The sequence below is a fragment of the Haliotis rufescens genome, unplaced genomic scaffold, assembly GCF_023055435.1.
Source record: "Haliotis rufescens isolate VD_foot unplaced genomic scaffold, xgHalRufe1.0.p SCAF_17, whole genome shotgun sequence".
Taxonomy (NCBI): Eukaryota; Metazoa; Mollusca; class Gastropoda; order Lepetellida; family Haliotidae; genus Haliotis; species Haliotis rufescens.
Genome location: NW_025963857.1, coordinates 20,323,766 through 20,339,470, shown reverse-complemented (window position 1 = coordinate 20,339,470; position 15,705 = coordinate 20,323,766). Strand labels below are relative to the sequence as shown.

The 15,705-nt window shown below is 45.3% G+C and overlaps 2 protein-coding genes across 3 annotated transcripts; both read left to right on the top strand.

Moving 5' to 3' along the window:
• The first annotated feature begins 4,060 nt into the window (after positions 1–4,060).
• Positions 4,061–13,623, top strand: LOC124133939. Of its 2 annotated transcripts, none has more exons than XM_046498530.2 (5): positions 4,061–4,711; positions 9,582–9,781; positions 11,518–11,618; positions 12,243–12,417; positions 13,387–13,623. In XM_046498530.2, exons 1-5 carry the CDS (start codon positions 4,165–4,167, stop codon positions 13,504–13,506), a joined length of 1,143 nt encoding a protein of 380 aa, XP_046354486.2. In that variant the 5' UTR covers positions 4,061–4,164; the 3' UTR covers positions 13,507–13,623. The 2 variants fall into 2 exon arrangements, with proteins under 2 accessions (XP_046354486.2, XP_046354488.2); XM_046498532.2 differs by having other exon boundaries at positions 4,082–4,711; positions 11,533–11,618.
• An 857-nt stretch (positions 13,624–14,480) lies between these two features.
• LOC125381132 (WAS/WASL-interacting protein family member 1-like) lies at positions 14,481–15,380 on the top strand. The gene has a single exon (XM_048397365.1). The coding sequence runs from the start codon at positions 14,481–14,483 to the stop codon at positions 15,378–15,380; it is 900 nt and encodes a 299-aa protein (XP_048253322.1).
• Positions 15,381–15,705: the final 325 nt, after the last annotated feature.

Here is a 15,705-nt window from a genome sequence, read left to right as displayed (position 1 = left end):
TCCTCACATCCAACCTACCATGTTCAAATGTTCTGACAAATAAAAAAAACATAAATTTGATTTAGACCGATTAAATATGGAGTAAACCGTTATCATTGGACACATCAGTGTAAGGAATGTCACGCAGTTTTCACCATCATTTTTAACAACAATATTGACAAAATCGAAAAGTATGTTTGGGTATACATTGAGCTTTCAAACTTGATATAAAACCAATATATGTTTGGGACATTTCCTGACGTGTAACAACATAGGCCAAAGTCAATGCGTATAAAAGATATGATCGAACACAACATGCCAAGTCGTCGTTTTCTAAAAGGATATTTACCGAAAAAGGCGTACGTGACACCCAATGCTCAATCTGAAATAGATTACATTTTGGTTTACTTCTGGAGCAGGTCAAATTCACCATAATGGCGATCGTCAGTGATAAGGTTTGTAAGAACAGCAGATGATCAATTGAACCGCAGGTAAAATATAAGAATCGTTAATATGGGCACATATCTTGTATACTACGTAAAATAAAGTAGAGGATATTTTGTTTGAGGTGAAACTTCAGGAAAAAATACACCTATGTCTGGCAGTACAAGTACGTGATTTATGTGGCAAGAACATTTCAGAAGAAACAAAGCTCCCCAAAACAACATTGTGACAGTCATAACGCACGTGACCTCGGACAACACGTGCAAGGGGTGGTATGTCAGATTTACCACTGTCACTCAGACTCGGTTGTGAGCAGACGCATAATGTTTACTTGGAACTAACCGCTTGAAGACACTTTATTCAACACATTTAATCATTTAGGAAGCAATAGCATTGATCATGCAGCTTTATCAACGTTCTGGACGTTGTCGTGTCCTAGGCATGTTACAGGTAAGCACAAGTCAGAATATTGTTGCCCAAACGCTACATGTTTCTCAATCTGATAAGTCAGAACGATGTCATTAAGAAATATGTAGCAAACTGCCACTCAGATAAGGGAGCGGTTGCAACAGTACATGCCCACATGAAGCGAAATCGTGCGTGCAGGACGTCCACGTGTCATCCCAAAACTTACTGCACGTCATTGGAAGCTGAGGCGCCAGTGGTGTCAGCACTGAGATAATAGACGTTGGGCTAAAGTTTTGTTTTCTAACTGCGCTCCGTATTATCCATGGCAGAGTCACAGTCAATAGTATCAGGACAACAACATTGAGCCACTCGTGGTGCCAGTTGTGTCGGTGTTGATCTCACTGATGAGTGGAACACCATGAGTCAAGCTGACATTGGTCGACTCATCAGAAGCATGCCTTGACGAATTCGCGATTTTCTGGCCAACTAAGGTGGTTTTACCCGATATTAGTGACGTTGGCTGCAAAATGCAAATTTCGAATTCGTGCGTCTCCATTTTATCACACCAACCATTTGAACCCATTAGATCTGATCGCCTACTCCCCAGCAGATATGACCATATTATTTCCATTTGCCAGTCCAATGTAGATCAGAAGATCTGTCTTGATGATACCCATTATCCCCTACTCTTTTGGCATAGTATATGGACAGTGTGATGACGCGTCTTCAGGTCAGACTTTGAGGTCAGATGATGTGGAAACAACTCAGGTTCTTACACCATCTAGTTGATGTATGTCACTACCCTGAGAGCAGTGCTGACCACGCAGGAGATGAAGAGGTGAGGTCCAAGATTATTGCACTTATATAGCGACGTGCATGTACGTGTGTGTGTGTGTGTGGCTGCTTGTACTAGTCCGGACTGATGCCGATTTAAAGTGCTCGCTAACTGAGATATCATGCCGCAGTTTAACATGAATACCCCACTCAGACACAGTATACTGACTCCGAGCCGACCAGTCCTTGTTTGAGCCCTTTCATGCCGAGCGCCAGACAGGGTAACAACAAGTACCATCTTTTGACGTATTTTGGTATGACGCGGTCGGGGATCGAACCCCGGACCTTCCGCTCTCCGGGCGGACGCTCTACCACTAGACCACGGAGGCGGTCAGGAGATGAAGACCATACACTGAAGTTGACAAAGGTTGACACAAAATCGAATGAACACAACATGTGTATTATGTTTTTATACTTCTCTTTTACACACTATTAATTTAAGACAAATGTTTTGCCTGGTATTTCTTGATACTGCTGTGTCACATTTGTGACTATGATGTTTTTATAACTGTATAACTTCATAACATAATTCCCATTGATCGAACTGGTGCAAGAGGTTAAGATTACTCATTATATGTGTAAATATTCTACAGGCAACACAAACTTTCACAGAGTAACGTTTATTTCCCTGACGCTTTCAACCTAACAGACGATACTCAGACGAGTCAGACAACACAAACCTTCACAGAGTAACGTATATTTCCCTGACGCTTTCAACCTAACAGACGATACTCAGACGAGTCAGACAACACAAACCTTCACAGAGTAACGTATATTTCCCTGACGCTTTCAACCTAACAGACGATACTCAGACGAGTCAGGCAACACAAACCTTCATAGAGTAACGTTTATTTCCCTGACGCTTTCAACCTAACAGACGATACTCAGACGAGTCAGGCAACACAAACCTTCACAGAGTAACGTTTTTTTCCCTGACGCTTTCAACCTAACAGACGATACTCAGACGAGTCAGACAACACAAACCTTCACAGAGTAACGTATATTTCCCTGACGCTTTCAACCTAACAGACGATACTCAGACGAGTCAGGCAACACAAACCTTCATAGAGTAACGTTTATTTCCCTGACGCTTTCAACCTAACAGACGATACTCAGACGAGTCAGGCAACACAAACCTTTACAGAGTAACGTTTATTTCCCTGACGCTTTCAGCCTAACAGACGATACTCAGACGAGTCAGACAACACAAACCTTCATAGGGTCTGACTCCCTGACTTGTACAGAGATGATTTTAACTGTCTGGGTGAGTGAGTGAGATTGGTTTAATGCCGCTTTGAACAGTGTTTCATGACTTCCTGTCAGCCGAATGTAGTAAGAAAGCCCGAAGTGATGCAGGTCTCAGACGTTCACCACTTCGGTAAAACCAACCAGTATGGGCATGGTGCTGATGAACCTAGAAACATGATCGACGAACAGCGATTCGAGCCCACGATCATAGGTTTCTGGTGTGCCCAAGGGACGCAACTATGCACAGCGAATTACGGCGCTTTAAACGACTGGGAAACCGTGCCCCCTGTAACTACCAGACACTTCCGACCTGTATGGAGTCAGCTGGTTGGTGCCACTCGTTCAAACTGAGACTTAGCATGAGTTTTTGTGGAATTCTGATAATTGTAGGAATGTCACAAACCTTATTCTCGTCATTTTGCAAACAATAATTGAACTGCCTTTAGTACAGAACATAAATTATAAGCACACTTTAAACTAATACTTTATCAAACCCTCATCATTGTTCAACTTTTAAAGTTTCTTCATGAATTTGAGTGTATGAATGAATGTATTTGTCAGATATGTTTCAATGTGTTGACGTTTTATTCGGCATACATCTTCACGGGTTATAGTTTGTTCGTTGTTTAAAAATATTCCAGCTATATGACGTCGGCCTGTAAACGATTGAATCAGGGCCAGACAACCCAGTGACTGATATTATGAGTGAGTTGGGTTTAACGCCGCTTTTAACAGTATTCCAGGTATATCATGTCAGCTTAATGTGAGAGGAAAGCCCGAAGTAATGCAGGTCTCAGACGTTTACCACCTCGGTGAAACCCACGAGCACGGGTATGGTGCTGACAAACCTAGAAACAATTGGGGCGAATCGGGATTCGAACCCACAATCATAGGTTTCTGGCATGCCCAAGGGACGCAAATCTGCACAGAGAATCGCGGCGCCTCAGACGACTGATCCACCCGTGCACCCACCGACAGGGAGCGACAGAGCTGTATAAGGATGTTACATTTCAATAGTACGATTAAGGCCATGCTTTAAATGTCCCGTTACATCCTGCAAATCAGGATCTTGACATAACCTACTCCAGTAAATATTTCATCTATGTCTTATCGTAGCACAGAGTAGTAATGCCGTTTCCTGTTCTAAGCTTAGGCATGCGCGAAACAGTTTGACCACTTGACACCCGAACCACGTACATAAGAGGAGAGTTTAGGTGGTTTTCAGCGCAGAGCCCAGACCACAAACCCGCTATGATGATGATGTACTCGTTGTGTGCAGTGTTGCTGTCCCTGGCGTTCATGAGGACGTCAAAAGCCCACGAAGTAACTATAGAGTTTGACGAACTTACTCTCACAAACTGTCGCTTGCGCAATCGAGCCGATGCTTCAAATAAGAAAACGGTTGCTCTTTACAACACTGAGTCCTTGACATATGATCTATGCTTGACGAAAGAAAAAACATTTAGGATGGACAAAATGCGATACTCCAATGATGGCCTGAAGGATCTCATAACCATCTCTGTTAATGACAGAGAGATTGGAAGGGTAGAAACACGAGAACTGTCTGGAAATGGTGAATTGTGGAATAATATTTTGGAAGTTGTAAACATTGGAGTTGAAAGAAGACTTGCTGCAGGAAATTATTCGTTGACAGTGACGGCAGACCATGCTGACCTGTATGGAGTGGAGTTGGACTCACTGACATTTAGTCTGGATGGAACAAGTCCAGATGACAACAGCCAGTGCACGGCAACACAGGGCGACACGTCAGCGGCTCTGTTGGTGGGGTGCTTTCCAGGTAACTTAATTGTTATTCAACATTATGATGTCACAGGTTTAACATTATGATGTCACAGGTTTAACATTATGATGTTTGTTTTGTTTTGTTTTGTTTGTTTGTGGTTTAAAGCCACACTCAGCAATATTCCATATATATGACGTCGGTCTGTATGTAAGTGGGTCTCGACCACACAATCCAGTGATTAACTTCCAAATTTTTCACGGCACCCTGACAACCCGATCCGTTTGATCACCTTTTACGATATCCACTGTGGACAATCCGGGAAATACATTGGGCAATATTTATTTCACAAACTATCAGAAAAGCTCAGCTCATCGCGCTTGCTAGACTCGCATTTGACGTGTACTTTTACAATGTAAACACTTAATACCAAGGGGGGCGGCGAGGTAGCCTATTGGTTAAAGCGTTCGCTCGTCACGCCGATGACCCTTGTTCGATTCCGAAAATTAGTAGAATGTGTGAAGCCTATTTGTGGTGTCCCCGTCGTAGTATTGCTGGAATATTCAATTTTGCTAAAAGTGGCGTAAAGCAAACTTACTCACACTGTTTATTTATTACCATACAAATAGCGTTTAATACAGGATATTAAAATGTGAATGTGTCTTAGGGACAGTGAGGGGGGCACGGGTGGCCCAGTCGTCTAAGGCACCGCGATTCGCTGTGCAGAGTTGCGTCCCTTGGGCATGCCAGAAACCTATGATTGTGGGTTCGAATCCCGGTTCGCCCCGATTATGTTTCTAGGTTTGTCAGCACCATACCCGTGCTCGTGGGTTTCACCGAAGTGGTAAACGTCTGAAACCTGCATCACTTTGGGCTTTCCTCCCACATTAAGCTGACACGCTGAGATATAACTGGAATACTGTTAAAAGCGGCGTTAAACCCAACTCACCCACTCACTGAATTCGTTGTATTCGTAGATCTGTCACAAGACCAGTCTAACGGAAATGGAAGCGCCACGTTTCAGCCACATGGCAATAACGCTTCTATGAGGTTCAATTTCATTATCCTTTGTTTCCTGTTTATTGTGGTCGAAATCTTTAAACCCGTTGGGATACTGGGTACGAATAGAGCAACCTATGCTTGACGTTAAAGACGACGAAATGGATCGGGTTATAAGCATATCCAACTTGCGTGGATCGATGCCCATGATGCCAATTACTGGTCAATACTTGATTCTATACATTCCACCGTCACATACCCGGAACGTTACGGATTGATGCGTAGAACAACCAATGGAAACTCTCTGTAGTGAGCCGTTTAGGGATTTCCCGATCTCCTCATGTTGATCTTATTCACTGTAGCTTTTGTCTTTGTGTCGTTAAGGTTGATGACATGCTTTTTTGCTTTTTTTATCCACAATCAACACTACTCTACCCTCTGTGCCCGAAGGGTTCCTTAACCATTTAGGAATTTAATTAACATTGTTTTATAACTAAATTTTTCGTTACTCTATTTATATCAACAAAAGACTACAAGAATCCGAAGTTGCCGCAATGCTGTGCGTGTTCTGTCAAACTCTCTGTTAATATACAGAGAGAGGGATTCTGCTTTTAGCAGAGATGTCTTATGATTATAGAAAAGTGTTTGTCGGTCCTCCTTCTGTAGACATAAAATAGCATTATTTTAACCGTATCTTCTCTTTCCTGTGAAGGATCTAAATTTAGCATACTATATAATACTTGATATCCTACGAACGCTTCTCGTCTTAATGTGTATACCATTTGAAGTGCCAGTAAAATAAATTATTTTTATATTTTTTTATTTTTTAACCATGTAGACATTTCGGTCGCTGCAGTCAATGTGTTGGTTACACCAATAAGTACACATTAGTAATTTAAGGTTGATCTGTATAGTTCTTTAATGATAGGCATTCAGAAGTCGGTGGTTCAGACACCAGATTGAAGGATTCATCTTCTGTCAATATACATTTTCGACCCGTGAAAATCAGCAGTCTTCAGCAACCCATGCTTGGTGTAAAAAGGTGACTATGCTTGTCGTAAGACGAGACTAGCGGGGTGATGGTCAGGCTCGCTGACTTGGTTTATGCATGCTATCGATGCTCATGATGTGAATCACTGGATTGTCTTGTCCAGACTTGATTATTTACAGACAGCCGTCATATAGCTGAAATACTGCCGCGTTAAACGACTAACAAAAAAACAATATACATTTTCAAGTTTGTTTATTTGAATTTGTTACGACGTTAAACATGTGTACCGGTGCTTTGTTTGTTTGTTTGTTTGTTTGTTGTTTAACGCCTCACTCAGGACTATTGCAGCTATTTAACAGCAGTATGTAAATAATCGCGTCTGGGCCAGAAAATCCAGTGATTCATATTATGAGCCACGATCCACGCTGTAGGGGTACGATGATAGCAATCAACAGTAACAGAACCCGACAACCCAATCTATTAAGTCGCCACCTACAACGGGTATATCCTTGGGACCAATTCTAACCCAGCACCCCATGGGGTGTACAGGTATTTTCCTGGACACCATATATAGGTGAAAGAAAGCCACCCGATCATGTCCCTAGAAGGCCAGGTCACAGCTGGGAATCAGCCTGACCAGGTGGTCAATATTCCAGACATAATCTACAACCTGGTGACCACAAGTCTAATGTAGGTCAGCTGGTATGATAGTATACACCTCGTCATAAATATCGCACCACCCACTTTTTTTTCACTAAGTAAAACTGGATCTTCAACCTCATAAAAATGGTGCTTAGAAAAGCACATAAAACTGTTTATATGGCCTCATGTGAGCGTTCAGTCAGAAAATCGACAACACGAGACCGAATTTGAGCACTAATTGAGGGTTTAATTGTAGCAAACTCAAGTTCACTAAAATCACCGTGAAATAAGGTGACATAAGTATGGCTGCCGGAGTCGTTACAACAGACACACAACACAGTTCACATTTCATTAATGTCGAACACACTAGTTAGGTCCACAATGACTGGCTAACTCAGTATCTGGTGTAACCGCCTCGCACTTGGATAACATGTTCTACACGCCGTTTCATGCTGGTCACCAGACGTCTGAATCTCTGTTGGGGAATCTGCTGCCACTCATCATGCAATGCATGGGTCAATTCCTGAAGGTTCTGAACTCGAGGATCCCTTGCTCTCACCCTACGTCCCAAAATGTCCCACAAATGCGCAATAGGATTAATGTCTGGACTTCTGGCAGGCCAGGGTAGTGTCTCAATGGCGTTGTGTGGGGGATGCTGAACAACAGCTCCAGCACGATGCGGTCTGGCATTATCGTCCATGAAGACTGGACGGATGGCGAGAGCATGGTTATCGAAATGAGGCACAACAGCACCGTTCAGGATCAAGTTCTGGTACCTCTCTCCATTCAGTGTTCCGGGAACTGTGATGAGGTCAAGTTTACAATCGTAGGAACAACACCCCCACACCATGACGGATCCACCCCCAAATGGAACATCAGCTTGAACGTTCCTCTGATCATATGCTGTGCCTCTCTGCCTCCAAACTCATGCCCTCCCGTCTGTATGATGCAGCAAAAATCTGCTTTCATCGGACCAGTGGATTTCTTGCAAACCGACCCCCGGTACAAGCATGCTCAACGCAAGAATGCACGTGCAGCTCGGAAAAGGGTGTGTTTGTGATATTATGTTCACAGATGGTGTAGTAAATGAAATATGTACTTGAAGTTTAAAAAAAACGAAAATTAAATTCTACTTTTACTTTAAAATGTGTGGCGCGATATTTATGACGAGGTGTATATATGTTGGTATCACCCAGATTGTCTTGTATGTAGGAGTTTGCGTGTGTCTATTTTCATCTCGCTTGCCGTTACTTTGCAAAGAGACAAAAGCGACAGAAAGCATACCATAAATAAACTCGTCCAATAACATTATGTGTATTAAGTTTCCATTATTCCATCATCAGTGCGGTTGGTGGTTCCAGATAATGTTAGAGATGTCGCATTATTTGATAATGTCCCGGGGCGTTGGGGTAGCATAGTGGTTAAAAACGTTCGCTCGCCACGCTGAAGACGTAATGTTCATCCGTTTTGGCTTTCCACGGTGAGACCGCCTCCGTGGTCTAGTGGTAGAGCGTCTGCCCGGAGAGCGGAAGGTACGAGGTCCGATCCCCGATCGCGTCACACCAAAAGACGTTAAAAGAGGGTACTTGTTATTACCCTGCCTGACACTCTGTTGTAAGGGGCTGAGACATGGACAAGTTGACTAGAATCAACATACTGTGTCTGGGTGGGGTATTCATGTTAAACTGCGGCATGGTATCTCATTGGGCTATTTTGTCTTTTACGCCGGGGGAATCGTAGGATAATCGAGACCGGTTATTCTCTAGCGTTGATGTTTTATATTCCAATTCAAGAAATACCCTGATTGTTGCCCTCTGTACATTAAAGTCAAGCGTTGCCTCTAAGCAGGATGTAGGCACCATTCCAGTCAGTTGTGGAGGATGATGGTTGGTTAACTTGGTGGATCGTTGCTAACGTTTACAATTATTTGTTTGCCTTGTCCAGATTCGATAACTAGTATTCAATTAATATCTTCTCGATCACTCGTCACATTTCCTGACGTCCATGACGTCGGTCGGTCAAATCTTACATGTGCCGCACATGCAACATAAATACAATGAAATCTCGGGATCCCCGATGACATCTTATCAACTAATCATAACGTATAGGTAATGGCCCTCTCCTGTGCTAGTCGTAAGAGGCGATTGAATGAATCGGGTGGTCAGGCTCGGCGACTTGGATTACGTGGGTGTGATCGTACCCCGCCCACATGGATCTTTGCTCATAATGTCAATCACTGGTTTGTCATGTCGTATTTAAAACCCCAGTTTAACCGACTGTCCCCCTTTATTGCAGAGCTAAAGGTATGCAACAACCCTCCTCCCTTGGCTAACGCAGATGTATCCTCTGAAGGACAGTTTGTGGGAGCAAGGGCCAAGTATACCTGTAGGCCTGGGTTCCTGTTCTGTGGGAGTAGTGCCAAGCAACGCTGTTCCAGCACGGGCGAGTGGAATGGACTCAACGGCCAATGTAACAGGGCTCTATGGATAAACCCGGTCAGTAAAGCTTGGTAATGTGTGATATACATGTGAATTACCAATGGTTCAATAGAAGCGGGCGTCAGTGACACAATGCTCACAAGTTTGATTTGCAGAGCTGTTTCCCTGGGGGCTGGGGAAAGGAGCTGGATGTTTTCGATACAGCAAACACTACTTCGCCACGCGGTTCCCGATACAGCAAACACAACTTCTCCACGCGGTTCCCGATAAAGCATTTACTACCTCTTCACGCGGTTCCCGATACAGCAAACACTACTTCGCCACGCGGTTCCCGATACAGCAAACACAACTTCTCCACGCGGTTCACGATACAGTAAGCACTACTTCACCACGCGGTTCCCGATACAGCAAACACTACTTCGCCACGTGGTTCTCCATACAGCAGACACTACTTCAACACGCGGTTCCCGATACAGCAAACACTACTTCGCCACGTGGTTCTCCATACAGCAGACACTACTTCAACACGCGGTTCACGATACAGCAAACACTACTTCGCCACGCGGTTCCCGATACAGCAAACACAACTTCTCCACGCGGTTCTCGATAAAGCAAGCACTACTTCACCTATCGGTTCACGATACAGCAAGCACTACTTCACCACGCGGTTCCCGATACAGTAAACACTACCTCTCCACGCGGTTCCCGATAAAGCATTTACTACCTCTTCACGCGGTTCCCGATACAGCAAACACTACTTCGCCACGCGGTTCCCGATACAGTAAACACTACCTCTCCACGCGGTTCCCGATAAAGCATTTACTACCTCCTCACGCGGTTCCCGATACAGCAAACACTACTTCGCCACGCGGTTCCCGATACAACAAACACTACTTCTCCACGCGGTTCCCGATAAAGCATTTACTACCTCTTCACGCGGTTCCCGATACAGCAAACACAACTTCTCCACGCGGTTCTCGATACAGCAAGCACTACTTCACCACTCGGTTCGCGATACAGCAAGCAAAACTTCTCCACGCGGTTCACGATACAGCAAGCACTACTTCACCACTCGGTTCACGATACAGCAAGCACTACTTCACCACTCGGTTCACGATACAGCATTTACTACTTCACCACACGGTTCCCGATACAGCAAACACTACTTCTCCACGCGGTTCACGATACAGCAAATACTACTTCACCACGGGGTTCCTAATGCAGCAAACACTACTTCACCACGCGGTTCCCGATACAGCAAACACTACTTCACCACTCGGTTCACGATACAGCAAGCACTACTTCACCACTCGGTTCACGATACAGCATTTACTACCTCTTCACGCGGTTCCCGATACAGCAAACACTACTTCGCCACGCGGTTCACGATACAGCATTTACTACTTCACCACACGGTTCCCGATACAGCAAACACTACTTCACCACGCGGTTCACGATACAGCAAGCACAACTTCTCCACGCGGTTCCCGATACAGCAGACACTACTTCACCACACGGTTCACGATACAGCAAACACTACTTCGCCACGGGGTTCCCGATACAGCAAACACTACTTCACCACGCGGTTCTAGATATGGTAAAGACAACTTCTTCAGTATAGGTTTATATCAAGTGTGAATGATAGCAAGTGAGAGGCCTAACGTTTTTGTACCCATGTGGGGAATCGAGCTACGGCAACCTTTCTATTGATTTCAAAACTTACAAGAACGTTCGGTTATTCAAGCCAGCTGTTGTTTCCACACATGAATCCGAGATGTCACGCACGTCTGTAGTCCTTTCACTTGCAGTCGGTCAACTTCGAGGCGGCTATCCCCTGTGGGATGACAGTGGGGTCCCGGGTCGAGATCATCGCCACGCCCACCGCCAGCACACGGTCAGTCACATAAGATCATTTAATGAAGTCAGTCACACATTCATGTGTTACACACTCTGCACACATCATGGCCAACTGGTTCAGGGGGCACGGGTGGCCCAGTCGTCTAAGGCGCCGCGATTCGCTGTGCAGAGTTGCGTCCCTTGGGTACGCCAGAAACCTATGATGTTCGCCCCGATTATGTTTCTAGGTTTGTCAGCACCATACCCGTGCTCGTGGGTTTCACCGAAGTGGTAAACGTCTGAGACCTGCATCACTTCGGGCTTTCCTCCCAGATTAAGCTGACACGCCGTGATATAACTGGAATAATGTTAAAAGAGGCGTTAAACCCAACTCACTCACTCACTCACTTTCTGGTTCATGGATCCATGGAGTACTGCTGTGCGGCGTCAGGCAATAAATACTGACTTTTTTATGCAAATTGTGTCAATGGGGGGTGCTATCGGTAGGGCAGAACATGATTACTCTTATCGCGAACACTTGGTGTCATCAGTGATATATCGGTATCAAAGGATTTTTTTTCAACGACTTCAGAAGCTTTGAACAAATGTCATAAATGGGCTGCTTCTGTTTTAGTAAGTAGTTGAAAACACCTACAGTTGTCTTCTTGTTTTATTGATTTAGATTTGAAATGGTCCTGTTGTCCGACAACTCTGTGCTACTGAACATGGACGTGCGCTTCAACAGCTCCTCCAAGCAGCAAAACATTTACCTGTCGGGCACCAAAGTCCACACCTTTCCCTTTGCCGTCGGTACTACATTCCGGGCCGAGATAGCACGGGACGTCCAAACATACAAGGTTGGGGAACGTTTCGTTCACTTTTCTTACACCAAACGTTCATGCATACGATTAGGACCCCGTGAAGATCCCAGTAAGAATAGATCTTCAGCAACCCATGCTTGTCGTAAAAGGCGTCTTACGTAATCGATTGTCAGGCTCGGTGACTTGGTTGATGCATGTCATCGTATCCCAGTTGCGTAGACCGATGCGCTTGATGTCAATCACTGGATTGTCAGATGCAGACTCGATTTTTTTTCTGGAGTAGCGTTAGAAACAAACAAACCATTTGGGTTAGGTGGTGGGTAATAGATGGCTTATGTATTTCTTGGTGCATTTGTCTAAGCATTTTCTTGCTCTGGAATGAGTTGTCTCTCTTTGTTCGTTGTCGCCATGTTGCAGAAGTGTTAAATCATTGTAAAGGCGCGTCCGGTAAACCCTGAGAAAACTGGACAGCCCAATCTAAATGAAGGATTGGATTCTTGAGACAATCAGATGTCAATTTTCGAAAACGATTCGGCCTAATATCTTTATCACTTCGATTCGATTGTTTTATCTAAGCCACAGAAAACCGCCACAGAACACAAATATACCTTCGTTAGCACACATTATGGGCAGAAGATGCCAGTGTATAAACTCTCCACAACAATGTAATAGCTCTTCTTTATTTTTTTAATTCAAAACTTCATGATTATATTTGATTTCGAGATACACAAATTCGATATGCTTGCACGAATGCTTCGCTAACTCGACTGAACATTTGGAGCCTTAACGTTGATTGACCGATTAGATTGTTCACCCGGCGCGATCTTCACTCAGAGCAATAATTGGTGAAAACCTCTGATACCTTTTGAGATTCATTTAATTCATATTGCGTCAGTCATACGTGAGATTACGTCTGATCATTGCATAGCATCTTTACATGAACATCTTTCCAGCCTACGATAGTAGTTGTCTGTGTATAATGGCCCCTTCATATCGTCATTTCAGGTGAGCTTGGACGGGAACTTCGTCTGTGAGCAAACCGACAACTTCCTCGACATAAACCCAGATCGTTTGATCATCAACAATGATATCTCCATTCAGGAAGTGAAATACATCAGGCCTTGACGTGGAAACTGCCGTTCAAGGCATCATCGGATCTGATCGCTGAATTCGCTCAGAAATATTCAATATTGTTGATTTTATTGAAATAAATAAGGTTTTCACCTCTTTTCTTCCAAATAACGTCTGGAAATTTCATCATATCACAAAGTCAACTCCCTGGGTAGTATACAACCCAAGCTGCCTAGGGGCGCTAGAAGGTGTTTTACATCCACCTCACATATCGGGTACGTATACCCATTCTCTGCTGGGTAACATAGGCACATTTGAACTAAGTCCCGGGGCGACACCACAAGTTTTGACACTTTTGTTTGGGTGTATGTACGTATTCGTGTCTCAACCATCGGGTCATGGGTGGAAGCGTACAGTAACGTATGACTTGGAGGTTGACCACTTGCGAAGCCGACCAGCATCGGTCAGGTGAAGACAGTCTAAAGATCATATCCTGGTCGGATTCGAACTGCGAATCCTATCATGGCCCGTGAAGAGGCGATTTTAATTGGTCTTCAGCAACCGCGCGCGGGGTCGAGCGGTCAGGCTCGCTGACTTAGTTGATGCATGTCATCGTATCCCAATTGCTCATGATGTCAATCACTGGGTTGTCTGATCCAGACTCGATTATTTACAGACCGCCGTCATATAGCTGGAATATTGCTGAGTGTGGCGTAAACAACAAACAAACAAACAATACATGAATAAGGTAGCGACACATAGGAGATAACAAATATCAAGTCAGTACGTGGTATGAGTGTGCCATTAAATCACAACAATATGAATAGTCGGACAACTTTATCTCTAACTTAGAATGCAATGACACCAAACAACGAGGACCACCGGACTTTTCCGAGCGGTGTCGGAAATAAAGCGGGGGCCCGGAGCGGTCACTAGACCAGTACAAAAGTAGAGTCGAGATACGGTGACACTCGGACACTCGCCCTGTGCAGACGTGTCCTTCCTTGCTCGCAACCCAAGCTATCACCATGAGGGATATCGCTCTATCTCTACCTAGGGAGCTAGTCGCCATCCTGGAGCCCTTGCTGGCTTACAGGGTCGGGGACTACTCCCTACGGACTTCGTACAAGTCCAACTCCTCCACCCTCTCCATCTCCTTCGACTTAGGTCAAAGGAAAAGGCCTCTGGTCAAAGCTCCGGCCAAGACCAAGCCTAAGGAGAAAAAGACCCCGGCCCCTGCCCCTGCTGCACCACGCCCGGTACAGAAGGCCAGGCCGCCCACAGTGAAGAAGGCTCCACCAGTTCCCCCCATGGAGATCCAGGAGAGCCTTCCCACCACCCCTCCACCCCCTTCAGTGGCACTGGAACTCGCTACCCTCGAATCCAGAGGGGAGGAGCCCTTTCGCACGCCGGAAGGGACAGGACACGGAAGAAAGAAGAGAAAGAGGAAAAGCATCTTCTCCCCCGACTCTCCCCCTCTTCCATCACCACCAAGCAGGAACTCGGAGACCCAGACCGCCACACCACCAGGCCCGCCCCTCAACTCCAGCCAAGTCCAGACTGACCCAGTCCCAGAACAAGAGAGTAAGGTTGACGACCGTCTCCTCCTTGCACAACAGGCACAGCACATCCTGGAACAGCACGAGGTCCTCCCTAACCCCTGCTACCAGCATGACAACGGCAGACTGTATCCCAGCAACCGCCCACGCCCACCCTTGGTGCTGGTGCAGTTCTGGGGACAGGAGCGGTTTGAGCATGAGATTCACAGCTTCCAGGATCTCTCGGACTTCCTGGTCGACTGTGAACTCCCAGTCCCACCGCTCTTCAGCACCAACGCCGCCGCCCGCCTCACCAACTCACTGTTTAGAGCTCTTCCTCCTGGAGAGCTCGACCTAGCCAGGAGGCTCCTGGCTGGGCACAAACAGTAGCTTCCTCGCCACTCCAGCTCGCCAGCCGACGCCGTGCCTTCCCACGCTTGACCCCCCCCCCCCCCCCCCCCCCCCCTCTCCACCCATACCCAACTTTACCACCTTATTATTACTTTTTTTACCTCCCTCGTGGTTGATAGACAGAGATCAGTATGCGAGCATGTGTGTTATACGAAACGATAGTCCGAATTCTTTTATTTCCGAAGCGAGAGCTAGGTGTAATTCATGAATTCTCACATGAGTTTCGTAAAATCAATATGGCACACATGCAAGTGTAATAATTTCTTTAGTGTCAATTATTTCTTAATCCTTTTGAGCTCTCCAT